The sequence below is a fragment of the Tenrec ecaudatus genome, chromosome 4 (assembly GCF_050624435.1).
Source record: "Tenrec ecaudatus isolate mTenEca1 chromosome 4, mTenEca1.hap1, whole genome shotgun sequence".
Taxonomy (NCBI): Eukaryota; Metazoa; Chordata; class Mammalia; order Afrosoricida; family Tenrecidae; genus Tenrec; species Tenrec ecaudatus.
In genome coordinates this window covers 25,493,692-25,521,393 of record NC_134533.1, presented here as the reverse complement: position 1 = coordinate 25,521,393, position 27,702 = coordinate 25,493,692, and the positions used below count along the sequence as shown (strand labels likewise).

The following is a 27,702-nucleotide window of genomic DNA, read 5'->3' as shown; positions in this document are numbered from 1 at the left end:
ATCTCAGTGTTGGCAGGGGTCTCCACGCGGCTTCTCCAGCACCCAGGGCTGCATCAGGGTAGGTCCATGTGCCTTCTCCTCAGGGATGTCTGGCAGGAAATGAGCCTTGCCGGCTGAAGCAGAGAACTAACTAAGGCAGCTGCAACTGGTCCGACCATGAGAGAGCAAGTGACCGGAGAACCAGAAGGGCGAGGCTCTTCAAGCCATTTATCGCTCCGCCCTTCAATTAATCCCACATGTGCTTACCAGCCAGGTTGGCACAAGAAACCTTAACTAACACCAGGCCTTCCAGTCTCAGAAACGCACAGGGGCCATTCCACCCCGTTCTGGAGGGGTCGCTGTGAATCGGAGCAGACCCAGTGGCAGTGAGGTGGTTTGGTTTTGCTTTTTGGTGAGATGCCAAGTGGACCGTTCAGCGGTGTGCCATATAGGCCTGCAGACCGGGCTCAGAAACAAACGCTACACCAAAGACACAAGCCCAGCCTCTTGCTTCCAGTTGACTCTGGCTCAGGGGCTCAGGAACCCCGAGGTTGGTCCTGGAGCGGCACCCAGAGACCTTGCATCTGAGAGGCACGTGCCTGGCTGTCGGAGAAAACACCTATTAGGTGCTGGCAAGTCAGTTCTGACCTTAGCCACCCTGTGCACAGCACAAAGAAACACTGCCAAGTCCTGTGCCAGGAAGGGGACAGAAATGATGTCAGGGCCACAGCTGACCTCCTCTGACCCCTGAGGCTGACCGCCACCAGGTAGATGCCAGACATGCCTCACCCCTTCCACCCTGCTTTGCACCCTATTTGGACACCAGCCATCCCTCCTCCAGCACCCTGCTTCTGTGACTGGGTGCGATAGCTCATTGCAGTGACCACGCAGAACTGCCAGGCAGCGTTTGTGATCACGTGTTTATTAGGGAGCTAACAGGTTGTCGCTGTGGCGAGAAAGGCTCAGGATACCGTTGTTCAGTCAGGATAGTGTCTTCTGTGCCGTGCCCACAGGCAGGCCTCTCTCTGGCCCTCAGCCTTAGCCTGGCCTCCATCCTGCTCTGGCACTTAAGGCTACCGATGAATGCCCCAGGGGCATGCCACTCCGCTGAAGCCTCCGGTCCGCTCCAGCCCCATGAGTCCGCAAAACCCAGCTCTCCTGATTAAGTGCCAGGAGGCACCCCACTCTCCAAGCCAGCTTCCTGCCTCAGCACACTCGACGTCACCTGCTCTGTGGGCTCAGAAGTCCATTGCTCCGTCTATGGCTCCGGGCCCTGCTCCTGTGCAGTGCCAGGTGTCACAGCTGTTTCCCGGATCAGGGAGGTTTAATGTGCAGGGGTCTCGGGATCCAAAGGACTCACTGCATTCCTGGCTCCTCTCTTTTGCTGGTAGTAAAGTACCCCTTCCTGCTTCTGAGATGGCTGGTTTAATGTTGGAGACTGGCAACCAGACTCCACCCCCTCCCCCCGATTCCCACGTCCAAAGCATGTGAGACAAAGTCTTCTCGCCATCCTTGCTTCCAGCCAACGTTCCGGCTGTCCTTCTTTCAACACAGATGTGTCTGTTCTGGCCGGTCCACAGTCGGTTCAGTACTCATCACCCACACCGTCATTCCAAGGTCATCATTCTTCGTCGGTCTTCCTGGTTTGGGGCCGAGACTTAAATCACCATGCCTTGGGGCCAGCATACCTTAGTCTTGCACGTGGCACACACTGTGTTAGGGGTGGACTAGAGAAACAAATTCATTCACACGCAAATGTGTATAAGAAAGAGCTTTATATACAAGAGCAATTGGATATTGAGAAAACATCCCAGCCTAGTCTAGATCAAGTCCATAAGTCCCATATTAGCCCATATGTCCCAAACCAATCTATAATGTCCTCTTCAGACTTATGGAACACAAACAATGACACCGAATGCAGGAAGATCACAGGCCAGTGGGTAGGAGGTCTTGTGGGTCCAGTGGCATAAATATCTCAGCGCTGGCAGGGGTCTCCACGTGGCTCCTCCAGTTCCCAGGGCATGGGGTCGATCAGCATAGTGCCATGTGTCTTGTCAGTAGAGCATCTCCAAAGGAGTGAGGAGCAGCAGAGAGTCTCCAAGGGAGTGAGCCCAGAGAATCTGTCTCCCACCTCCAAGGAGGAATTCCAGGAATTCCCAGAATCCCTAGGGAAAGGCCATGCCCATGCAGAGGCCTCATTGGCTGTGACCTGATTGACAGACTAGACTCCACCCCTTCACTCTTAATCCTCTCAAATCCCAACTTGACATCGGATTATGTAACTCCCACAGCCACATAGAATGGGGCTTCAAAGACTCGGAGGGTAAATGCATTAAACTAAAGGATCATTGGATTTCTCCCACGAGATTTTGGAAGCCCCCATGTGTATGTAGTCGCAGCCCTAGCGGGGAGGGGGCGGCCTTTGTAGAATGAGGAGAGAAGGACACCATGCTATGGAGTCACCAGGGGGACGACGGATGCTAAGAAGGAGAAGTGGGGCAGGCCGGGTGTCTCTGAGGACCAGTGGGAGCTGAGGGGCAGTGGGGCTGGCCGTGGGCTCCTGACTACAGCGCGACAGGCAGAGAGGATGGACAGCCAGCCTGGGCAGCACTGGAGTCCTGGCCCTTGACGAGAACTAACAGAAGCTAGATTGCTGAGGGCTGAGATGTGAGTGGTGGGCAAGGCAGAGAGCCCAGGATCCCAGCAGCCCTCCCGGGGCACGGTGCGGGCTTATTTCACACCGGGTGACTTGTTTTCCAATCCGGGTGTCTTGAAGCAATGATTCTATCTCAGCCACGCACTAGGCTCCTTGAGAATTACCCCCACCCCAACACACATACACACACGTCCTTACAACAAACCGTCCCACAGGTGGGCAGGGCAGCCCCCCTTGTTCAGATGAGGAAGTACAGGGTCTAAGAGATGACATCATGGCCTTGCTTCCACAGCAGGCACCTGGTCCTGCTGGCTGCTGGGATTCCTTCTGAGGCAGGGTGTCTGCGCCGCGCCAGGCTGCTCAGAGGGATTCCATGGCGGGGACACCTGCTGCTTGAGAAAGCGTGGGCCAGTTCATAGCCAGCTGGGCCAGGGATGGCCCCCTGTCCAAATGTAACCCACCCACACAGGCACTGAGTAGCCTTCAGGCCCCGGGGCCCTGGGCAGGGAGGTGGAGTGGGGGTGCCCCAGAAGGGGGCTGCTCCTGGTTCTCACAGGGTCCAGCGACAAGGTCATGTGGTGAGGTCAGAGGCCGCTTTAAGCCCCTGCCACAAAGGGGGTGGTCAGTGCAGCGTAACAATGGGCCCGGGGGCTGTGGAGGGGGTTTGATTCTGATGGGGCAAGGTAGAGCTGGGGCTTGAAGGGTGGATAAAGTGCGGCGGAGGATTGTTTCTGAAAACCACAGGGAGCAAATTAAGAATCATTCCCAGGGAAGAGCTGTTGGGATCCCTGGTACAGTCTACCCCTTTGGACACTTCAACAAGGAAGGTTGAGGTCTTCAAGCCGGAGCAACCCCTCCCCGCCTGGCCTACCCAGGTGCTTGTTGATTGATGCCCCCTAACCAAGAGCCACTTTCTGGGCTGAGGACTTGATTGGGGCCGCAGCTGTCCTAGGGCTCCCAAGGCTTGATGGCCACAGGGGTCAGACCCACGTGCCTCCACCCTCCATCCCTTGACATGCTATTCCGACACCAGCGGTCCCTGGTCCCTCCCACGGCAACTTTGCTTCTCAGGCTGGGTTCTCGCATCCATGGCTCGGGTCACAGCTCAGAGATGATGCCCACCACTGGGGTTTACCACGAGCGTTAACAAGTCCCTGCTGCAGTCAGGAGCGCTGAGGATGCAGTGGTCTCATCAGGATAGTTTTCCTCTCTGCCTCGCCCTCGGCCCTCTGCCTCTAGACCCGGCCTCTGTCCTACTCTGGCAATGTTACAAAGCTCTCTTAGGGCTGCCAACCCATGCCCAGTGGGCATGCCCCTCTGCCATAAGCCTCAGCCTGAAGGCACTCAGCTCCACTCTGTGGGTCTGCAAGCCCAGCTCCCCCCGCTAGGGGCCTAGAGACACCCTACATCCAAGCCAGCCTGCTGCCTCAAAGCACTCAGCAGTGCTTGCTCCGTGGCCTGGGAAGCCCACCACTCTAGCTCCTATTCTAGCTCATGGCTCTGTGGTGGCTGCTTGGCTGTGGCTTCTCCCGTGTCACAGCCACTCCCTGGTCTAGGAGGTTCATGGTGGAGGGATCTCAGGGTCCAAAGGACACGTTCATTCCTGGATCTTCTCTCTCTCGCTGGTAGTGAGAACCTCCTTCCTGCTTCTGAGAGAACTCCTTTAACAGCCAGCAGCACCATGGAAAAGTCCCCTGGAAATCTGCTTCCATGAAGGTTATAGCCAAGAGAACTCTCTGGGGCTTGCTACTCGGTACCACCAGAGGTTGCCGTGATTAAAAGCAGATGCCACAACAAGGGCCAGCCTCCTGCGCTCTTTGTTCCTAACATGGAAAGCACAGGGTATTGTAGGAACATCTTGATCAAAGTGAGGGAGACGTACCACAGAATTTCAAATCTCATGGACTCTAGACTTTCTGGAGCCACTGAGGCTGGATGGACCCCCTGACTCTTTAAGCCTTCCATTTCAATCAACAAATGTCCCCCGAAGTCCTCTCAATATCAAATGGTGATTTCGCAAAAAGGAAAAAGTCTACTTTGAGCTTTGTGCTCTTTTCATTTCTATCGATGTGGGATCGCAAGATTGGACAGAACATAGAGAGCAGTGAGTTTATGTGAGGGGTGCGTGGAGAGCAACTCTGAGAGGTGATGTTGGCTGTACAACTCCCAAGAATTTAATCAATGTCACTGGATCGGGCATGGAGAAATGGTTGAGTTGGTATGTGTTCTGCTGTGTAGAGTCTCAGTAATGACAAAAATCAAGAAGAGGGATCTTGGCTGAAAGGAGAGAATTCCAGAAAGATGTTCACTGTGTGTTTTCTCGACTCTTCCCAAGGCATTTGGTGGCAGTGTGCCTGTCCTTCAGGGGCACTAGGAGTGAGAATGGATGTCCTCAGAGCACTGGACTGTTCGTTGTTTTTACATTTGGGTCCAAAGATACACTTCTCTGGAAGTTCCGTACTTACCCCCTTCATGTGTCCTAATCGCGGGTAGTGTGCCCAGGTGACTCTTCATGTTGGTGGAGGCGCAGCATTTATGTTAAAAAGGTTTAACCAGAACACCTGATAAAAACCGGTTTCTTCCACTTACACGAGCCCTGATGGCGTACTGGTCATGCACCAGGCCGTGAACCACAGGGTCAGCAGTCTCCAAAATACTGGTCACCCCTCGGGAGACGGGCAAGGCTCTCCGCTTCTGTGAAGTGCTCCAGTCGTGGAAACCCGCAGGGCAGGTCTACCCTGTCCTGTAGGGTCACTAGAAGGCTGAATGGATTCAATGGAAGCGAGGTTGTTTTGTTTTTGTTAATTGATAGCCTTTAAATAGCTATAAAGCCAATGGCAAGTGAACACAACTGCAGAGAATACGGTCATTAAAAGCAAAGAAAGAAAGGAAAAACCAGAGTGGATGTCAGAAGAGACTCTGAAACTTGCTCTTCGTTGTAGAATAATAGCTAAGGGAAAAGAGAATGAAGTCAGAGAGCTGAATAGAGAACTTCGAAGGGCACCTCAAAAATACAGAGTCAAATATTATCATGAAATGTACAAAGACCTAGAGTTAAAAAACCAAAAAGAAGGAACACACTCATCGTGTTTGGGCAAATGGAGGGCCAGCGACAAAGAGGAAGCCCTGCAGTGAGATGGATTGACCCAGCGGCTGCAAGAATGGGTCCAGGTCTAGGAACAATTTGAGGATGGCACAGAGGCGGGCAGGAGCTGGTTCTGTTGTGCATAGGGTTGCTCTGGGTCAGGACAACTGGACAGCACTGGCAACAGAGAATAAAGACCAAGCTGTCTGTTCCTCTCTCGGTTTACAGCCTCAGAAACCCTATCTGGGGCCCCTGTGAGTCAGAATCGACTTGTTATCACCGTGGTGGGTATCAGCATAGCATTAAAAAGCAAAACAAAACCAGAAAAACCTCCCTGCCATCAAGCTGATGCCAGTTCACCAGGACCCTGTAGGACAAGGTAGAATTGCTCCCGTGGGTTTGGGAGACTATCGCTGTTCCCTGGAATAGAAAGGAAACAGCACTGTTTCCGGAGGGGCTGCTCGTGGCTTTGAACTCCTGACCTTGTGGATCACAGCCCAAGGAGTCACCACTATGCCACCAAGGCCCTAGAAAAATAGCACAGCTCAAATGAATAAAAATCGATTTCATGTGATGAAGGATGTTTTACTGAAACTAAACGGCTGTTTGGGGGGCACTGACGGTTGCTCGGTGACAGAATTCTTGCTCTCTGTGACGGGACGGTGAAGCAGGTGAGTGTCGCCTGTGCACCCCATATGCAGCCACCAGGCATCAGTAAGCGGGGCTTCTGCGCTGCTAGAAGGCGGAAGAGGTTTCAGAAGAGCGTCCAGCATAAGAGAGGCTAGGAAGAAAGGTCTGTTGGTCTCCTTGCGCACAGAGGGCAGCCAGCGAGAAGCCAGTGATGGGTCACAACAGTTGTCCCTGCAGCTGATGGTGGGGACGGTGCGGAACTGGGCGATGTTCCATTTGGGGGTTCATGGAGTGCCAGCCTGAGCTGGGTGGGCAAGGTGATTGCCAACCACAGCACATTGGTGGTGCCTTTAAGGCCATTGTGGCAGGCGCTTCAGCCTTGGTGTGTTGTGGGGCAGCTTTATTTTCCCGCTGTCTCTCTCTCTGAAACGCTGGGCAATCTTGTGTTTCATGCAATTGTAACAGTGTCTCTTGGCTCTCTTCTTTGTCAAGCTATATCAGTGACCTAGAAGTACACTTCCGGTTTTTCATTAGCTCCCCACCACCCCGCCTCACTTCCCCCAAGACTCCCCCCAAAATACCACACTTATACCACCGAGTCGATTACAACGCATAGCAACTCTGTAGGAGAGAGGAGACCTGCCCCTGCGTGTGGCTTGTCCACTCCACTTTATTTGGGGGGACAGGGCAGTTTGAATCCCACGGAACTTTCCCTTCGTAAAATAGACGTCTTTGGTGCATTTTCAACTGTTTAAAAACGGTGACAACCCTGTTGGTAGCTGGTGGCTTTGGGAAAGCAGGCGGCAGGCTTCCTGTAATCCTCCGACCACTGCTTGCTGAACTTGGGGGTCGATCATCTGTTCTCATTCCTAGGTGGCCCTGTGGTGGAGGGTGGACTTCTCTGCTGCTAACCGCAAAGTGGGCAGGTTGTACCCGCCCCGCCGCTCTGTGGGAGAAAGATCCTGAGATTTGCCCCGTGAGGATCAGCCCAAGAAACCCCGTGGGGCACGGGGAGTCGGAATCAACAGCAACATGCGCATTTTTGTGTATTGGCTGATGGCAGCCCATCTTTTATTTATTTCTTGATTCGGGTAAATGCTTACACTCTACTCTGTCTTACAGGGTTGGTGGGGTTGCCATTAACTCATTAATACACAGCAAATAGTACGCGGGCACATTTGCCCTGCCAACATTCCTGTACATGCACAGTTCAGTGCCATTCATGCTGCTTACAGCCAGCCAACACCACTGTCCGCTTCCCGTGAGAACCCTGTTGGTGGTGTGGGTTATGTCACCACCAAGTCAGCAGTTCAAAACCACCAGCTGCTCTGAGGGAACAGCGCGATACAGTCTGCTGTCCTAAAGAGTTACCGGCTCAGAAACCTCCTGGGGCAGTTCTACCGTGTTGTACAGGGCTGCTAAGAGCCAAATCACTTGGATGGCAGGGAGATTTTTGCTTGCTTGCTTAAGCAATGACTTGCTTGTATCCCAGCCCACCCACCCCCCTCCCTGATGATCCCCAGGAAACCTCCGTCTCCTGACACGTGCCTGTTCTAGATACTTCATACCAATGTGCTCAGAGAGCCGTCTGTTCTTACTGACTGCTTACTGGGCGTGGCTGCTGTAGGCTGGGCTTCACCGGACAGCGCTGTCTTGGTGGTTGGTCCCAGGTCTTAACCTGTGTGTCTGTCCCGAGTCCCGGGCGGAAGGAACAGCAGCTTCCTGACTATGCTCTTCTTAGGGCTGTGACGGGCCCCAGAGGGCAAGTCCACCCAGACACACACACTTCCATTCAGTGCTAACACCAGGTGTATAAGCATCCCATTGGCCCCACCGGTCACCTGGCTCTGTCCGAAGTCCAGGAGTGAGGAAGCCACCCTCCTCTGAAGGAAAGTCCAGCATGCAGACGTTTGGCAAAGGTTAAGAGGGAGGTGGGAGAACCTGGGCCAGGAGCTCAAATCCTCCCTCAGGGCCCAGCCCGGGAGCCCGCCCGCTCCAGGGATTCGTGTGAGTGCAGAAACCTCATGGTGATCCCCTCTGTTGACGTTTTCACTGGGAATCTCAAGATAGACAGGATGGAAACGTTACCAGGGAGAGCTTTCAGGGAGCCATGATGGCGCAGTGCTTATGCGTTTGACTGCCAACCACAGGGTCAACAGTTTGGAACCCCCAGCTGCTCCTCGGGAGAAAGATGAGGCTTTCGACTCTCGTAGAGAGGTACAACCTTGGAAGCCCACAGGGGCAGTTCTGGCCTTGTCCCATAGGGGTCGCCGGGAGTCAGAGTTGACTCAAGGGCATTGAGGTTGGTTTTTCGGAAGAGTTTTCAGGCCTTGAGGGGCTGCCCAGAGGTGCTCCTTTGAGGCAACGTCCTCATTTCTAGGGAACCTCCCGCCTTTACCTACGGAGAATTCTGAGTTTCTGGGCATTTGGCAGTTCCCCAAGGAAAGACATCTTATCTGCGCTCTACTCCCTTGAACCCAGCCAAGCACCTCAATCCCGGTGAATCCACCACAGAGGCTGGGAGGGGTGCTGGTGGTTCTGACTTGGGTGAGCCCTTGGGCCCAGGTATAGCACTGAGCTCCACAGAGCCTTCTGGGGCAGGGCTTTACCCTCCGAAAGTCAAAGGCCTTTTGTCCGAGGGGTCTCGGTGAGGATGCCACTGTGTTAGCCGGGGGGGCGGGGAGGGGGGGGGCTCTGCTGCACAGGGTAGGTGGGCACTAACAACGAGCGGGCAGTGTCTTGAGGACGAAATGATGTGGGTGTGTTAACTCTTCCTGTTTGCAGGATAGAGTAACTGGGTGGCTTTCTTCAAACCAAAGTCACTGCCATCAACTGAGTCCAGCTTCCAGAAACGCTCTAGGAAAGGGGAGAACTGGCCCTGTGGCCCTTTCCAGGCTGTAACTCTTCAGGACAGAATGCCTCCTCTTTCTCCCACGTAGCGGGTGGCTTCAAGCCGCGGACCTTGCGGTTAGCAGCCCAGTGGGTGACCACGATGCCAGGAGGGCTCCCTGGGCGGTTGTCACCCATCTTTACACCTTGAGAAACAGGCGGGAACGTCAGAGCGGCCTGTCCAAGGCGACACTGCTGGTTGTGGGGCCGATCTCCAGGCCCAGGAGTGAGCATTCACGACATCCCTGGGGGTCTCCGCCTCGGTTTCTTTAGGGGCTGCGCTCCGAGCATATGCCACCAGGCCATTTCTTTGGCCAGATTTGGTTGTCACATAGCAGTTTCCTTTTTCCTTCTTAGGATTGATTTTCGGCCGGTTTCTCTGGCTACTGGACAAGGGCTGCCCAGGGTGGATGTACAGGTTGTGTCCTCCATGACTCCCTGGGGCGGTCCTCACATCGGCCCCGTGCCGTGACACCCGTCCTAGCGGAGCTTCCTACTCAAATGTTTCCATCTTATTCTCCTGGCCCCGGGACTGTTCCGGTGTGCTCTTCGGGGCTCTGGTGAGCTGGCCCACCCGCTCTCGGACACCATTCTGTGGACTTCTTTTTATTTATTCATTTATTTATTTTTGGTGGGAGGGGGGTGCGGGAATCACCTGCAGCCAGCTCCATGACCAAGAAGAGGGAGGGCGTGGTGGTTGGGGGAGGGCTGGTTGGCCCTGGTCCTGGCTCGAAAGGCTGGGTGCCCTTTACAGGGCAGGGGGAAGAGGTGCCTAGTTGGTGACAGCTGGCTCTGGGTGGCGGTCCTCGCACTGTCCTTGCGGGGAGGTATATCTCTGGCCAGTTCTCTGAGCAGTGGTTTTCTTGTCCCTGGAGCGGCGGTGCGTGATCACGGGCCACACCTCTGACTACTGCTGGGAGTAGGTTGGCTGGAGGACATCTGGCACGGAGTCAGCACCATCCGCGGGAAGGGACAGCGGTTGAGCCACCTGAGGGCCAGTGATTCAAACCTGCCAGCTTCCCCAGGGGAGACGGATGGACAGACCGCAGCCTTGAGACCCCTGTGAGGCCACTGTCCTCTGCCCTCTGGGGTCCTGATGAGTTGGAATCCACTCAAGGACAGTGGGCTTGGTTCTGGTTTGGGTTTTAACCCTCCCTGTGCATTTCAGCGACAGCTGAGGGTGGGGGACGAAACGGAAAGCTGTCAAACCGGATGTGGAATTTGGAACCGGGTATAAATATACCTCCTTTCCCGGGTCTCCAGGGCCTTATTGAAATGTGATGACAGGTAGCTTTGAACAATAAAAGGCAGTACTAATACCCTTATCAGTGAAAGTTAAGGTGTGTCCGGTGCAGACAGCACAGACCTCCTGCAGTCTGCTCAGGGACACCAGCTTAGGAACCTGGACCTAGATGATCTCACAGCCCCCTTGGGAGTTAAGTGCTCTACATTCTGTAGCTTCTGGGGGCAGCAGAGGCCAGAGTTCAAGGTCAGTCCCACTTCTCCCTCTCCTGGTTGCTGCTGGCTGCCCTGAGACGTGACGGGCGAGCCATGGTGACCCGACTGCCTCCGGGGGCACCTGGAAAAGGGTTCTGTCACCTGCAAACAGTGCCCTAGGTCACCCCTAGCTCCACCTTTCCCTCAGAGGAGGCACGGTGCTGAAAATCAGAATGCCGTACGGCAGCGGTTCTCAACCTGTGGGTCGTGACCCCTTTGGGGAATCCAACGACCCTTTCACAGGGGTCTCCCGATTCCTAACAGTAGCAAAATGACAGTGATGAAGTAGTCACCACCACATGAGGAACTGTATGAAAGGGTCGCGGCATCAGGAAGGTTGAGAACCCCTGTCTTAACAGTTTGTGGGAAGTTGCAGGCCATTCAGTTTATTGAAAAGCCACGCTTACAGACCTACATGACAATGAATTCCTTCCTGTGGAATGGCCCGTTTCCACAGAGCAGGTGTACTCCGGCCAGAGGCAGAGCTGGCAACTCTGAGAGGGCTCCGAGGCCACCCTTGGGTGGGTGATTGGGAGAGGGGGTCCTGGAGGAATGACCCTTATGCACAACCAAATGAAACACAGTTGTTCTTATGTTTGGGCCCACTGTTGCAGCCACCGTGTCCACCCATCTTGTGAAGGGCCTTCCTCTTTTTCACTGCCCCCCACCCCTCCACTTTACCAAGCATGATGGTGCCCAGTCTCCAGGGACTGGTCTCTCCTGACAACGTGTGCAAAGGACGTGAGACAAAGTCTCGTCAGCCTTGCCTCTGAGGAGCTTGCTAGCCGTACCTCTTCCCAGACTTGTTGGTTCCTTTGTAGTCCGTGGTACTTGCAATGTTCTTCTCCAACACCAAACACACACACACACACACACACACACACACACAAAACTTGCAAGTTAGGTAGGGGTTTACATTTCAGATCAATACTTTACAGTTTTTTTGTAATTTAAACTACTTATCAACACCCCCACCCCACTCTAATAGTTTGACCTGCTTCCTTTTGATTTATCTTTTTCTCTCATGTAATACTTTCCTCCCCTTCAGCCAGGTTCACTCCTGTCGACCTTCTAGCCCAAGGCTTCACTTCCCCCCCTTACCTGCGTCCCCCTGCCCCTGCAACTCTCCAACTCTTGTTGCTCTGGCTATGGGAACCTCGGTCTTGCTCCTTCTCTGTAACGGTGGCCTCATGCGCTAGTGGGTCTCCTATAACCGACGGATCTCGCTCAGCCTATCGCTCTCCGGGGCCGGCTGCTGGGGCTGCTCCATCATGTCACCATCACTCTGCAGCGATGTCCAGGGCTCCACCGAGTGCCCCTACCAGCGCTGAGGGGTCCATTCTGCGTCCACTGGGGGCTGTGTTCGTAGGTTGTTCCCTTGATGGCTCGCTTCGGAGAGCAAGCAGCACGTCCTTATCGGTGGAAACACAAAGCAACACCACCGTTCTCCCCACCTTCTGTCCTGCTCTCTAGAAGTCCCTGGAAGGGAGAGCTAGTGGTGCGCTCCCAGACTGCCCGTGCTACACACGCACGCACGCAGGTGTGCTGCAGAATGCGTCACACTGCAGTGGGGGGTTGCCCGTGTCCATGACGTCCGTACGCCCGCAGAGCCGACTCCAAGCCACCGATGTGAGGTCACTCCCTGCATGTGAAGGTGGGAAGAGAGACATGGTAGTCTCCCCCCCCCTGCCCCCGCCCCCCAAGACCAAAGCGCAATCCTGCTTTAGGTTTCGACGAGGTCAGGGAAGGCTATGCGAGGGGCTGACATGAACCGAGCCTGGCAAGCCGGGAGAGACCAGCTGTGGAAAATAGTGGAGTGGCCCCGGGATATGTTCCTGTGGCCACCGTTTCCGCAGCATTTGCAGTCTGTGCCCGGTTTTGAAATAGACCCTTAAGGACCCCCGATGGGAAGGCGCCCCCCAGCTTCGGACGGTGGCTTTCCTGGGGAAGGAGGAGAGTGAGGTGGAGGCAGAGGGTCTTCAGCTGCCTCTCGGTGTTCTCTTGAGGGAAGAGGGGACGGAGGTCCAGAACCTACTGAACCAGATTTGACGTTCGCTCGGGAGGCCCTGGGCGGCACCAGCGGCAAAGCATTTGATGACCAGCCTGCAGCTTGGCTGTTTGAACGCACCCAGAGCTGCCCTGGATACTTCACTCTAGCTGTATAAAACCACGAGAAACAGACACGGAATGGACTCCACAATGCGAAATGCAGAGGCAGATTTTAAAATGAAAGAAAGCATCTCCACAAAGAACCAACTGAAGAGTCGGAGAGCAAAACATGCAAAATAAGAAAAATCAATGAATTAGAAATACTTATTTAATAAGAAGAAGGAAAGAGAGGAAAAACCTCAAGGCAGGGGCTCACTCTAGAACAGACACAGTCGAAGAAAGAATTAGTGAATCGGAAGAGTGTTCTGAGAAAATGCCCCAGAGCACTGCCCGGAAAGATACAGAAGGGAAAACGAGACAGAGGTGGTTAGCAGGCGTGGGGGACAGATTGAGCTGTTGCGTAGAAATTCTACATGGATGCACTAGTGCGAGCGACGGAGTGCCTCCAAAACACTAGCAGCGGGGGAGCTTCTAGAACTGAAGAAGGGGCATCAGCCCTCGCTTTGAGAATGCTCACTAAATCATGGGGAAGGGTTAAAAAAAAGAAGTCGGCATCAATTTTTACTCTAGCAAACCTAGTAAAACTGCACAAGATGAAGACTAAAGGAGGAAGTCTTCAAATCTCCCACTATCCACTCTCCGTTTGAGGTCTATGGCAGACAGCCCTTGGGCCATCCTCCAAGCACCCTGATGGGAAAGGAATCAATGGGCCCCGGGCCCCATAGCTTGCTGAACGCTATCTCAAGTGTGAGAGTGAAATAAAGACACATGCGGTGTTAGTCCGGGAGGACCAGACAAACAAATCCGGGAGACTCATGCGTGCATAGGAAAGAGCTTTATCTACAAGAGCAATCGAGTACTGAGAAAACATCCCAGCCCAGATCAGGTCCATAAGTCTGATATTAACCCATATGTCCTATACCAATCTATAAAGTCCTCTTCAGACTCACGGAACACATGCAATGACACCGAATGCAAGAGGGTCACAGGTCCAGTGGGTGGGAAGTCTTTGAATCCAGTGACATTGTAAACCTCTCAGCGCTGGCAGGGGTCTCCACGCAGCTTCTCCAGCACCCAGGGCTGCATCTGGGTAGGTCCATGTGCCTTCTCCTCAGGGATGTCTCATGGGGAGTGAGCCTTGTCAGTAGAGAGTCTCCCAGGGAGTGAGCAGACAGCATTCCCAGAAAACATGAGTTCCCAGAATCCTCAGGAGAAGGCCATGCCCACACAGAGGCCTCATTGGCTGTGACCTGATTGACAGACAGACTAGACTCCACCCCTTCACTCTTCATCCTCTCAAGTCCCAAATGGACACCAGATGATGTAACTACCGCACATGCCCACAGAAGGAAAAAGGGGCCAGTCTCATACCCTTAGGCTCTGAAACACTTACCTATGTCCTCTTACATGCTGGCCACCCAGTGCCAGCATCTGCGCCCCACAGGGACGGTAGCAGGAGGGAGGGCTGAGGATGGTTCTGTGGGCAGCGCCCTCCGTGGGCCCTGTGTCTGGCTGTCCATCGAGGTGACGGAGAGACACGGCTCAGTCCAACCCCCTTCCATCTCCCAGCTTTTCACTGCTTCCCAGTCTGTCTGGGAGGAAGGGGAACGGGTGCGACAGAGGTGGCAGGGGTTCCTGGCCCCAGGGCTTCAGTCCTGCAACAGTGGGTGCCCTGTGGGGTCCTGGCAGAAGACAGGGACGTAGGCAGTGGAGGGGGCCAGGCCCTGGGCTCTGGGCGCGAGAGCTCTCCCTGGGAAGGCCCATTCTAAACTCTCTCTCTCTCTCTCTCTGTCTTCCAGATCGTGGACAAGAACAACCGCTACAAGTCCATAGATGGGTCAGACGAGACTAAAGCCAACTGGATGAGGTGAGTCCCACTAAGCCTGGGTCCCCAGCAGCCTTGCCCAGCCTCTGGAAGAGGGGCCAAGGAGCCCATTGAACCAGACGGTCTCTAATGGTGGAGCCCCTGAAGGCTCTGGGACCGTCGCTTGCAGGGTATGGGGGCGTATCTAGCCCTGGGGGGCCCCTGCTCACTCAGGGTTCCCTCAAGGGGGTCTGGAGGAGACCTGCACCCCTGCCGACGTGTCTGCAGCCCCAGGGTCCTGCATCATTTAGAGTGAGGGAGGGCATTTTGTCACAGGGCATGACTCTGGCTGGAGCTGTGGAGGGGTCACCCTAGGGCAGCAGTCACTTAAATGGCCCCCTGGGATAGGCTTAGTTTCTAGCAAAGTTCAGCGTAGTCAGTTCTGGGCAGGGCTGGCTGCACTGGATGCAGTACTTCCCAGAGGGGGACTTCCAGGGCCTGGGACAGCTGTTTGACTAGGAAGAGCCTGTCCAGAGCGAGCTGTAGACTGGCCTGGGAAGCACAGGTGTGACCACGCTGGTCCCAGAACCTGGGGTGCCGGGCGCGTTCTCTGTGGGGGCACTGCTGCCCACGGGGTCTGTGAGCTGTGGGGGGTTGGGAGTGGGTGGGAGGTCGCACTTGTCTCTTTGGCGGCATCTCCCAGGGACTCAGGAGCGGTGGCCGGGGCTCGGGGCGCAGGGCAGGAGGGCAGGGGAATTGTGGGGATGGCACTGTGGGTCTGTGCTCTCTGTCGTTGGTGTCTGTGTGGTGCTGTGGCTCCCTGTTCTGCTGGCACTGCCCTGAGCGGGGGCTCTTCTGTGGGACTGGCAAGAGGGTGTATTGTCCCTCCACTCCGGTCACTGGCCCCATGCCAACTCGACCCACATGGGCCTTGCCCATTGACTGAACGCCTTTGGGAGTTGGCTTCTGTGCTGGGCATCTGGGAGGGTGCATTCTGCCTGCCCAGCCCACCCTGGGGTCCACCCCCACCCTCCACAGAAACATTCTAGTGTGTTTTTGAATTGGGGCACAGACCATGAGCTATGGGGCCCCACAAGGAGGTGAGGGGCAGGAGGGGTCCTTGAATGGGCCAGGATGTTGGTAGAAACACGATGAACCCCGATACAGATGTGGGAGACCAAGGGTCATGCAGACAGGCCATCGGATGGTTGGCAGGAACTAGACCCAGAGCCTGGTCTCCTTGTATGCCCGCACTATCTGACTCCAGGCAAGCAAAGGCAGGCGTGTCCTTCGACTGCATGGACATGTGTCCAGTTGGGCCGGGCATCGCTGCTCTGCACGTCAAAGGCTGCAGAAGCTGGCATGCTGATTCCGTTCCACCTTGTGCCTTGGGGCTGAGGCTTGACCACACCCCAAAGAAGGAGCTGCAGCATGAGGATTAATTTAGATGATCCTCTAACACCCCGGAAACTCCGACTTGGCTGAGCTGGGGCAAGCTCCCCACCTTCCCAGCATGGGTGCTGCAGGGGAAGCTGAGAACCTCCCAGGGGTCTCTGCTTCAGAGTGGGGGCACAGTCTCCCTCATGACCATGCAGCCAGTGGCAGAACAAGGACTCGGGTTTATAGCTTGGGACGCGCAGGCTCATTCTGCCGGGCACAGGGAGGGACGCCCCATGGCTTCCCTGCACTGTGGGTGGGCTCTTCAGCCGCATAGTGTGGAATCCACCCTGCTCCTGCGCTCCTGAGGGTGCCCAGGTAATCCCAGCGGGGGAACTGCGTCTCACTGAAGACTTGGGTAGGCCTGGGGTTGGGTGTGTGGCCTGTTGCCATGGAGATGCTGCCTGGTGAGCCACTGTATCTGGAGATGGCCCTCTGGTAGTGGCTGGAATGAGGGGAAAGCCCGAGATCCCATCTCCCTCGTGACGACAGGTGTCAGGTCCGTGTGTACAGACAGCTCTTTGCAGCTTACGGCCACTTCCCTTCGCACTGTCATCTACCAGGGTCTTAGGGGCGACCCAGTGGGGTTGGTCAGTTTCATCAAAAGTAGGGAATCTCCCTGCCCTCCAGGCCGTTGCGACTCGCCGCGATGCTCTCGGACAGAGAACTGCCTCTTGGGGTTTCCAGGGCTGTCCATCTGTCTGTCCATCTGTCTGGGAGTAGACAGCCTCAGCTGGCTCCCTCTGAGCTACCGGTGGGTTCGCATCGCCGGCCTAGGCAGTTGGCGGGTCAGTGGGTAGCCCACGCCACAGACAGGCTGGGCATCCGTTCGGAGTGTTGGTTGGGTGGGTGTCCACTGTGGGGCGCTCTTCACTGAGGCAGGTTCTACTTCTCCGTCAGGGTATTTGGGAAACTATTTGTGGTTGTCACAGCTTGTGTGTGTGTGTGTGTGTGTGTGTGTGTATGCCACGGCTTCTAGCAGGTGGAAGCCCTGGATGCAGACAGATCCAGGACATCTCCCCCCAAACGGAAGATGACCAGTCCTACGGACCCACAGGGCTAGACCGAAAGACGCTGCCATGTGTCGCCCTGCCACTGTGGGGAGGCAGCATTAGAATTATCCTCAGTTGTCGCTGCTGGTACTGCTACTGTTGTCAGGTGCCAGGCAGTCAGTGCCACCCACAGCGGCCCTGCACACAACAGAAGGAAACACTGCCCGCCGGTTCTGCTCCGGCCGCATGGTCATTCCTGTCCTTGAGCCCATGGTTGCAGCCACGGTGTCAGCTCCTTCCTCTCTTTCTCAGCCCCCCACCTCACCAAGCCTGAAGTCCTCCTCCAGAGATGGGGCTCCCCGACGATGTGTCCACAGTATGTGAGGCAGTCTTGCCATCCTGGCTTCTAGGAGCACTTCTCGCCTTACAGAGGGGGGACCCAGGCTTTCCGAAGTCCGTGGGCTTTCCCAGGCGGCAACCCCTCTGGTCCCAGATCTTTCTGAGTCCACACCCTGCTCCTGCACGGTGCCCCCCTCCACTTACTTACTTACTTACTTAAACACACGCACGCATGCACGCTCCCTCCCTCCCTCCTTTCCCCCCCTTTCTGAGTCCACAGCCTGCTCCTGCAGGGCACCCTCCTCCACTTACACACACACACACACACACACACACACCATCACCATCACCACCACCACCACCACCCAATCCCCTTCTGGGCCTAGGTGCCCAGGTGCCAGCACAGGTGAGGTGAAGGCTGAAGGTCCCTGGGGGGCCCTGGCAGCTCACCTCTGTTCAGGAGACAGTATGAGGCCCAATCAGTCCCCAGGCTGCCCTCTACCCCCTGGGTCTCCTTGAGTGGGTGGATCTTGTGGACCTTCTAGTACCAGTCAGCGGGTGGGGAGCCCCATGGGCAGGAGGGATTGAGTTCCAAAGCCTGAGCACATGCCCAGCCAGGTAGAGGGCACGCTGTGGTGGGCACAGAAACCAAGGTCATTTCTGATCTCCATTGGGTGGAACTTGTCACCCAGTGGGTGCTCTTGGGCCCCTCACAGTTCACCCCCAAACTGCCCCAAAGCACAGCAGCCCAGTGGCCAAGGGGCTATTGCCAGGGCTGCCGCTGGAGGGGCTGGCTCTGTTGCCTTGTGGCCTCGGGGTTTAGCCCCGAAATGCAAGCCCCACAGGTGGGTTCAGACCCAGTGGCCCTGTGGACAGCCGAGTAGGCTGTTGGCACCCACCCCACCTGAGGGTTTGTGGTGGTTGTTAGGTTCCTGGTGGGGGAAGAAGGAGGCTGGGAGCGGCTCACCTCTGGCCATGGCTCTCAGCAAGTCCCAGGTAACAATGCAGGGCGCTCCCTCTTCTCCAAGTCCCGGCTCTTGCCCAGGGACCTACCTCTTTTCCCCTCCCCTGAGGAGGCAGCAGCAGGAGGAGAGTGTGATGGTGGTGGTGAGCTGGCCGAGGCGCTCAGGGGCCTCGGGGCTCCTCCGCCAGGCGCTGGCACCTGGGAAAAGAGGATGCCTGCCCACAGTGATGGGCACTGACCCCACTGTGCTCTGTGGGGTGCCCCCCAAGGAACACGGCGCCCCCGGCAGAGCGTAAGAGGAAGCCCAAGTTCTCCAAGGAGGAGCTGGACATTCTGGTCACCGAGGTGACCCAGCACGAGGCGGCGCTCTTTGGCAGGGAGACCACACGGCTGTCCCACGCCGACAGGGACAAGATCTGGGAGGACATAGCTCGGAAAATCACCTCCATTAGCCAGGTCCCCCGCTCCATCAAGGACATTAAGCACAGATGGGATGACATGAAACGGAGGACCAAGGACAAGCTGGCCTTCATGCAGCAGGCCCTGTCGGGCCCCGGGGCCAGGGGCCGGGCCCCCACCATTGTGCTCACCGCCCACGAGAAAGCCATCAGGTCCGCGCTGCTGACAGCCCGCTCCGGGCTCGGCTTCCCGAGGGCAGAGCTAGACGCCACCGACAGCCGCTCCACCAGCTGTGAGTATCGCCCGCCTCCAGTCCAGGGCCTCTCCTTCCTCGCCTGCCCCCTCCTGATGTTCTCCCACCTCCTGTCTCTCCTGCACACCCTCCTTCTGGAGTGGGCTGAGCCGTGGAACCCACTGCCCTGTGTGGGGTGGGGTGGGGTGGAATGAGGGACCTTGAGGACATTGCTGCCCCAGGGTGTGGGTAAGAAGGGAGCCTCCCCCCCCCACCGGCGGGTCCCCAGAGGGCACACACTGCCCTCCTGTGAGATGCCCTGGAATCTAGAACCTGCACAGCCAGTAGCCTGTCTGCCTGCCGGCCACAGGGCTCCCCAAGAAGTGACAATAGAGCTGAGCAGCGTGGCAGAGGAAGAGTTAAACAGGCCCAGGGCACTCGGGGCGTAGGGGCCGGGAGGGGGTGTGTGTGTTCTGCAGAGAACAGCATGTACGAAGGCCCCTGTTCAGGAAGGCGCTGGCTCCACGCACGTTCCAGGAGTAGCAAGAAGCCAGGCAGGGAAGGGGGAGGGGACCAGCCCAGCCGGAGCCACCTCCTCTCAGTGCCCTTCCTTCCTGGGCCATGACGCTGCCTCCCAGGCCTCTCTGCCGCTGCCTCTCTCCCTCTCAGTGCCCCACCTCCTGTCTTCTTCTTGGGGCTCACCGGAAGGAGGTGTTCAAGGGCCTTCTAGGCCAGGGCTGTGTCCCTTCAGGCTGTTCTGAAAAGGTGGGGTCCACCAGCTGGCAGGGACAGGAGGAGTCAGGGGAACTCCCAGGAAGGTAATTCGCAGACAATCTCCCCCTTCTGGCCCCCAGATGGCTGCTATTTCCTGTCTGGAAGGGGCTCATGACAGGTGGGAGATCACAGTCCGGTTTTCAGGACTGTGAAGTGGAGGCCCACAGGCTGCTGGCTCCGGAGCTGGTTCTGAAGCAGGACTTGGGCTGGTGTGCCGGCTGCCTGTGTGCGGCACTGTGGTTCCGAATCGGGGTGAATCCAGAAAGGAAGGACCATCTCACACCTCACCTCCTAAAGCTCCTTCCTTAGACTCTGCCCCGTGCTCGCCAGCTACCAGAGACTGGGGCTCATGAGCTTATCAGTGCCAGCCTGGCACCACTGCCTGCAGGCTCGGCTGCTGCCCACTGGGCCTGGGCTGGTGGCATGGGACCCCCATGCCCGGTGGGTAGACTCCTTGCTTGGGTTCTCCTCGTGCTATCAGCTGCTTTCCCAGACCATGGCCTCTACCCTACCCAGAAGGCCACTCAACACTGGGCCCTGAGGGTACTGGCAGCATACCCGCCACGTGCCAGCCTGTCTCTGAATACAGCCCCCAAGCCCCAGCAGGGCACGGTGCCTAGCAGGAGCATCATCTGATCAGATGTTTCATTCCTGCTTCTAGCATTTGTCATCAGACAGCCCAGGTCCCAGAGAACAAGGGCCCAGCCCCTCCCCTGTGTGTGGCCTGGTGCCCCTTGGTTGGAGGGAGTGGTGGACGGGTGGGGGTGGGGCGCAGAAGACACAGGAGGGATCACCAAGGCTGGTTGAAGAGGTCTGGCCCTGACAACACTCTACTCCCCACCACCCCCGGGACCTCCCCCCCAACACACACACACACACACACACACACACACACACACACACACACGCCTGTCACCGTCTCAGGGATCTCCATGTGGTCAACACAAAGGACTAAAAGCTGCAGGTTCCAGCAAGGCCACAAGGTGGCCCCAAGCCATTCAGAAAGGGCTGCTTGGCAGCTGGCACTCAGACCAGTGTGCCAGTGCAATCCTGCCTTCCACCCTGTGTGGTCCCCCTCAGGACCCTGGCAGGCAGGTGTCAATGGGTAGGGGGCAGCGGGGGCAGCTGGAGTGGCCGTGGCCTGTCCTTTGTGGAAGTGAATTGCGGAGAGAGGAGGTGGTGTGGTGCAGTCCGTGAGGGCTGGGTGGGCTCCTGACCGACCTACAGCATGGTGGACTCCCAGGAAAGGGAGGGGCTGCTGGGCTCACACTCCCCCTTCCTTCCCAGGGTGCCTGGCCCATGCCCCTCAGGGAGCTGGGCAGCCCGGCAGGGTGGTGAGCATGTGCTGAACTAGACTAAGGTGTGGGCGGGTGGGGCGCATTATGTCTGAGATGAGGCTGAGACTGTGGCTACCCCTTCCCCACTGTTGTAACCATCTGCTCTTCTTTGCTTCCGCCCCCCAAGACGATGAAGATGAGGAGCTGCCCGGACCCTCACGACTGCAGCGGTCCCCAGAGGAAGCGACCTGCCCAGCCAGGCCCGTTCTGCTCCATTCCTCGTCCTCCTCAGACCTGTCTGAGACAGTGGGCCCCAAGCCTGAGTTCCTGCCCCAATCCTCGCCCCAGGCCGCCACCTACAGGACCCCGCCGCCCCAGCTCAGCCCGTCCATCGTGGACCCTGACTGGCAGCTCCTGCACAGCCAGGCCCAGCAGACGGAGGCCTTCCAGCGATTCTGCCAGGAGCTGGTGGCCGTGCACCGGGACATGGCCAGCACCATGCACATCCTTGGCCAGACCATGGCCGAGCTGACCAGCCGCATCGGTCAGATGTGCCAGACACTGACGGAGATCCGGGATGGGGTTCAGGCAGCATTCCAGTGGGGAGCAGGTGGGGAAGCCCCGCTGGGCTCTGCACCCCAGGCCAAGGCATCCCCAGTGGATCCCCCCAGGGCACCTCCAGAACCAGCCCCTGCTCGGACTACCAGGTCTCAGAAGAGAAAGCACAACTCCTAATGGACCTGTCTGCCCAGGAGAAAGGATGGAGACAGGGCGCCCGTCTACAGCTGGAAAGACCTCGTGGCTGCTGGGGGATTGTCCTCTGGCCCCTCAGTGCTGACTGACAGCCCTGTGCTGTGACAGGGTGCAGCCCCCTCCCTCCTGGCCCAGGCTCAGAAGTCACGCCGCCTGATCCTCGCCTGGCCTGAGGATCTCATGCTGCCTGCTGGGAAGCATCCTGAGTGGAATCCCAGAGAGGCCCTATCCGCCTCACCACCAATTTGGCCTCCTCGCCTGGGCCCTGCTGCTTCCGCAGTGGGGGAGGCCCGAGGCACCGGGCAGGCTGTGCCCAACCACCCAGGAGGGGCCTGCCCCCGCCCTGGCCTTCCGCTTGCCCCCCACCGCCGTGCTCAGCCGCTGTGCTTGCTGTCGTGGGGAGGGGAGGAGGAAGGGGCGCACTTGGAGGGAGGTGCCGGTGTGACGATGGCGCCACAGCTGGAGAGGCAGCCACGGCAGGTACCCTCTTTTGCTATTGTCCTAGGTGTCGTCATTCAGCCTGCAGGTGGCTGGCCAGGCCTGGTTTTTCCAGCTTCCCCACCAGACAGAGGCTGGCTCTGCAGTGGTGGGAAGGGGAGGCCTGGCCTGGCCTGGACTCAGGCGGGGTCACCTGTCCTTCTGCCTCAGCTCTGGGTGGGGGCAGGAGACAGTGTGTAGGAGACAGCGGGTGGCGGGGAGCTCACCTTCCCAGGGCCCTGAGGCTCACCTCCAGTCTGGGGAGACACGGGACTCATATTCACGGGCCAGAGGCAACCCGCCGTGGGCTTTGAGAGGCTGCCCCCCGCCCCCAGGAAGGCCCTATCCGTTGCAGCATGCCTCGCCTCTGCTTGCTTGCGCTGCTCACGCTGAAGCGTCGCTCGCATCAGGCTTCCTTGTGGCTGCAGTGTGGGGTCCAGAGCCAGAGCCCGGAGGGAGGCGGGAGGGGTAGACCAAAGCTTAGCTCGGTCGGTCATAGCTATGCTGTCTTTGCACCTTGGCCCGAGGCAGACCCCGGCAGGCCTTGGGGAGCACGGGCCAGAGGGCTGCCATGGCCAGTGGCTGGCCTGGCCTTTCCTGGAGCGTCCTGCCACTCCAGCCAAAGGAGGGCATTTGCAGTAGCCCCTGCGCCCCTTAGCTCCATCTTCCCGTTCTGTTCTGTGGGTCTTTGGGAACCCCAGCTCCCCCTGCCCACCAGCCTGGTGGCTCAGCCTTGCTCTGCCCTCCCACCCTGGAATCCAAGTGCCCCCAGTGTTTTTTTTTTTTTTTGAGAAGACAGCAATAAAAAGAAATGGACCTGACGCTTGGAACACCCCCGTCTCCAGGATCGTTCTTTGCTGTGTCAGCTCTCTTTTCACTTCCCGCCAGACCAACTCTCCCTCCCCGCCCCATGCAGAGGCAGAGGTCAGGTGGGCAAGGGGCAGCACCCTAGCAGAGCAACCCCCTTCCCAATCCTATCCACTCAGATGCCCCCAGAAGGAGCGGCAAGGGGCTGACCAAGCCTCCACCTGGGAGAGATTCCCCTCATGTTTGTGTCTCCTTCAGCAAAAAGGAGATGTTGCTGTGGGACCTTGGGCTGTCACGTCCCTGAAGGTCAGCATTGGCAGGGATCTGGGGGATGTAGACGGTCCAGGGGCTGTCTGTTCGCCAGTGTGCCTGAGAGACCACCCTGACCTTTTGGGGGGTGTTTGCTGCCACAGGCAAGGCCCCGCCTACCTAGAGTTCAGGTCCCACAAAGTAAACGGAGCTGCATCCCCATGGGTCCCTGTAGGGCAGTAGTTCTCAACCTGTGGGTCGCAACCCCTTTGGGGAATGAGTCGAACGGCCTTTTCACAGGGGTTGCCCGATTCATAACGGCAGTAGAATTACAGTTATGAAGTAGCAACAAAAATAATGTTATTGTTGGGGGTCACCACAACATAAGGAACTGTATTAAAGGGTCAAGGCATTAGGAAGGTTGAGAACCCTTGCTTTAGGAGGGTCCTCTGGGCAGAGAAGGGCTGCTGGTATGTAGCCCTGCCTGCCTGCCTGCCTGCCGCAGAGAGTTATTTCCAGCCAGGACCCCCACCCCGAGCCTGACCGGGAACCCCCTTTCTGGAGGCTCCACCTGCCTTTGACCTTGGGCTCCAGGCCATCCCCATCCAGATGAGCGGCCCTGAAACGAGGGGTGGAATTCAAGGTGATCTAATTGCCAAGATGATGGGAAGTTGGGCCCAGGACTTCTCACCAAAATCTGCAGATTGAGCAGTGAGTGGCTGGCCTCTCCCTGTGGTCCTGGGGAGAGCAGGGGCCAGGTTGGAAGCAGGGAGGTGGCAGTCAGAGCTCGGCAGACAGCGGGGTCCAGAGACTTGCCACGGGACAGCTCCCTTCCAAGGGGCAGTCATGACGGAGGGCTGCCTCCTCTACATTGTGACCCCAAATTCCTCCCAGCCCCCAAACCAAATGCATGTCAGAGCCCAGACCCCGTCTCTCTGTCCCCACCCGGGCCTCCGTGAAGCCTTCCTGCCCACCCTAGAAAATCCTTACAAAGAAGGACAGCTCAGCCTGGCCTCAGTCTGCCTCCTCCACTACATGCATGCCCCACGAGCAAGAGTCGGAACCGATTGTCATGTCGAGTACATGGCTAAGAGGGGGTGTGAGAAATGGGTCTCGGTGCTTATCGATCCAGTCCCCAAAGTCAGCAGTTCATTGTCCTCATGAAAAGGTTCAGCCAAGAATCCCACTGCCCACTCATCCACCCACCCTCTCACTGGCACCAAAGGGCCCCAGCTCCCGGGGCTCTGACCTGCAATGCTGTCAGACCAGCATCAGTATATGCAGAACAGCCTATCAGGGGCCCCCTCCCTGGACAGTCCCTCCCTTGAGGTACGGACCCCAAACCTCCTGACCAAAGGGCGTCCAGCCACAGACAGCCCCATACTCCCCAAGAAGGGCTCTTGCTTCCCGACGGGTTAGGGCAAGCAGGGTCCTTTCGAATTCTGTTGACATCCGTAAGACCAGGAGGAGGCCTGGGGTGGGGTGAGTCAGCAGTGGTCCGGCAGACTGCTTACGAAGAGGGAGGGAGGCCCAACTAGAAGCGATTGCTAACGGAGAGGTCAGTGGTTCCAGGCAACCTCTGAGGAGGTTCGCTTCTGGAGAGATGACCATTAAGAGACCCCTGTGGGGTGTCCAGGTGTTGGGATTGAGCTGGCTCCCAGTAGTTTTTAACCTCAGAAAACTGGTGCCAACATCAGAGAGGTGTGCCAATAGGACTCCGTGGGAGTTATATGTGTAGACCAGGGGTCGGCAAACTGGGGCGCACCAGCCACGCGTGGCTCTTCCAGTGCGTGCATGTGGCTCTGAAGTAAACCCGCAAATGAAAATAAAACTCTCATGGTTTCCTTTATAAACATTTTAAAGGCTCTTAGTCAGATCACGCGGATTTCATTTGTCAAATTACCCTTATGGCTCTCCAATAATTTTCAAGTGGTTGTGAGGGACGGGACTGGTTCTTCCATGTGGGACGTTGGCCGACCTCTGGTCTGGGCCATATTGCGATCGCCGTGTTTTTAAACCATGCAGCACAAGGTGGCGAACGTGCTCGTGTCTGCGGTGTGGAAGATGCGTCCTCATCCGCACAAGGACCCCAGGTCTTCCTGCGGACTAAGGCTCCCAGGGCAGGAAAGCCCAGGGAGACGACTGGGAACCACCTTGGCTCTTTCCCAGCCCCTTGCCATACTCCAGAAGAGGCTGTTTGGATTAAGGTCCCTCCTCTGTCCTTGTCCCTTGGAGCTGAGTGCCCAGGAGCCCGAGGCTCCTTAGAATCTGAGAAACATGAGGCAGGACCCGGGAGAGGCTGGTTTTATTGTGCTCGGCGACTCAAGGAGTTCTCCAGAGTAGAAAGATGAATGAATGGTTTTTGTTCTGTGTCAGGGGTGGGGGTGGAGTGAATTTGGCTCGACCCTGGTCCTGTAGCCCTGTTACGTAAGCATGGGGCTGCGAACTTCAAGGTTGGTGGTTCAAGCCCACCAGCCTCTCTGAGGGAGACATCTGAGGCTGTCTGCTCCCATAAAAATGTTGCAGCCTCCAAAACTCGATGTCAGCTGACTCTGAGTGGAGTCAACTTGGCGGCGGGGGTGGTGAGTTTGGTCTCTCTTGCTTGTGTGTCTTCATTAGGTTGATTACTCAGAGCCGGGGGTGGGGTGGGGGTGGGGGCTCAGATCCCAGGCTCTCCTTCAGTTGGGAACTGGAAACCGCCTGGCACTCCCAGAAGAAAGCTGGGCTGCAGAGGACGGCGGGCAGGCCGGTGGGATGGGAGTGCAGGCAGCCCTCGGGTGGCAAACGAGATGGGTTCCCTAACTACGTCTGGGTTTGCAGGTCGGTGAGCACAGGTGCACACAGTTCTTACTGCCCCTAACTTCAGGGCAGGAAGGGCACCCTGGCGGCATGTTGGTCTTCTAACCACCAGGTCAGCAGTTCGACCCCACCAGGGTTCCCTTCCAGGGAAAGATGAGGCTCGCTTCTTCAGTAAAGAGCGACAGTCTCAGAAGCCCACAGGGGCCGTTCTTGTCCGCCCTCTAGGGTCGCCATGCAGCAGGATCGACTCCGATGACAGCGAGAGAGGGGGACGTGTGATTCAGGGAAAGGAACCCTTGAGGGGCTGCTGGGTAGACGTGGGGCTGCCAATCACAGGAAGGTGGCTTGAGCCCACCAGCCGCTCCGCAGGAGAAAGGTGAAGCTGTCTGCTTCCTCCAAGATTCACAATCTCTGAAGCCCTGTGTAATCCACTCAGTGTGTTGGATTGGGTGCCAGACAGGAGCCCCAGTGGCATCGTGGGTCAAGTACTAGGCAGCTAATTTCAAGGCCAGTGGTTCAAACCCACCAGCAGGAAAAAGATGAGGCGGCCTGCTTCCATACAGATTTCCAGCCTCAGAAACCTGTGAGCAATTCTACTCTGTCCTACGTGTCGGGATCAAGTCGATGGCAGTGGGGTTTTCTGTGGCCATTGCCCTCGCCTGGCTTCAGTGCAAGAAGAGGCTCGAGTCCCTTTCGATGACTTAAAAGCTGCCCATGCAGCGAGGGAAGGTGATGGTGAGGACGCATCGTTTCCAGTCGTGGTCGGTTTAATCATTCCCCAGTGAGGCAAATGTGCACGATATTAAAGGGGAAGTAGGACCGGTCCCCGGAGAAAGACGGGGCTTCCTCCCGTCAGGAGTTACCGCCTCAGAAAGTCACAAGGGCAGCTCTACGCGGCCGTGTGGGATCACTGTGAGTGATGGCCCTGAGTTTGGTGTTTGGAAGAGTGGTAACCCTGGGGTGGCGTGTGGTTCAGACGGTTGTCTCGGTTCCCTTTCCCTCTGCTTCTTGGTGATGACACCATGGCCAGACTCCATGGATTCGTCTTCACGGCTCAGGGATGCCAGCAGCTGCGTTGGTTGCTGATGAAGGCCCAGATGTGTCTGAGCTAAGATCCTGGAGGGGAAGGGAAGCAAGGTGGGAGGACCTAAGCACCGGAAACCTTGTGGGTTACCCAGTGGGGAACCTGTCACCCCATCTCTCAGGGGGAAGAAGAGCCAAAGCCCAAAGCACGTGTGTATTCTCCCCTCCTCCTTTCTCATCACCCGGCCAGACAGGATCCGTCACCCCTGGCCCCGCACAGACCCCTTGGAGGCAAAGGGACCCTCCACCCCAGCCTTTAGGGGTCTTCTATGTGCTTCGATCTGTCCCTGCTCCTGCTGCCTCCTGGCCCCGGGATCGATGTGTGTAGGGTGTTTTTTTCCCCCCTCCTCTATACCTTGATCTTGTCTTCTTTTACTTTGATGGGTTGATTGGCTAATTGGTAATTGTTCACCAAGTCTCACTTGCTGCATGAGAAAACCCCTGGGAGGGACGGATATTTACAAAGGCGAC

The 27,702-nt window shown here is 57.1% G+C and overlaps 1 protein-coding gene across 2 annotated transcripts in view; it reads left to right on the top strand.

Annotated features, from left to right (window-relative positions):
- The window catches only part of PRDM11 (PR/SET domain 11), a 51,793-nt gene that overhangs the window by 6,160 nt on the left and 17,931 nt on the right, over positions 1–27,702 (top strand). Inside the window, exons 5-7 of one of the 2 annotated variants that reach the window (XM_075545841.1) lie at positions 14,645–14,712; positions 18,651–19,072; positions 21,251–23,125. In XM_075545841.1, the coding sequence (XP_075401956.1) occupies positions 14,645–14,712; positions 18,651–19,072; positions 21,251–21,798 (1,038 nt within the window). In that variant the 3' untranslated portion in view covers positions 21,799–23,125. Of the gene's footprint in view, positions 1–14,644; positions 14,713–18,650; positions 19,073–21,250; positions 23,126–27,702 lie in introns of those variants that run through there. The other variant, XM_075545840.1, reaches the window with a different exon arrangement.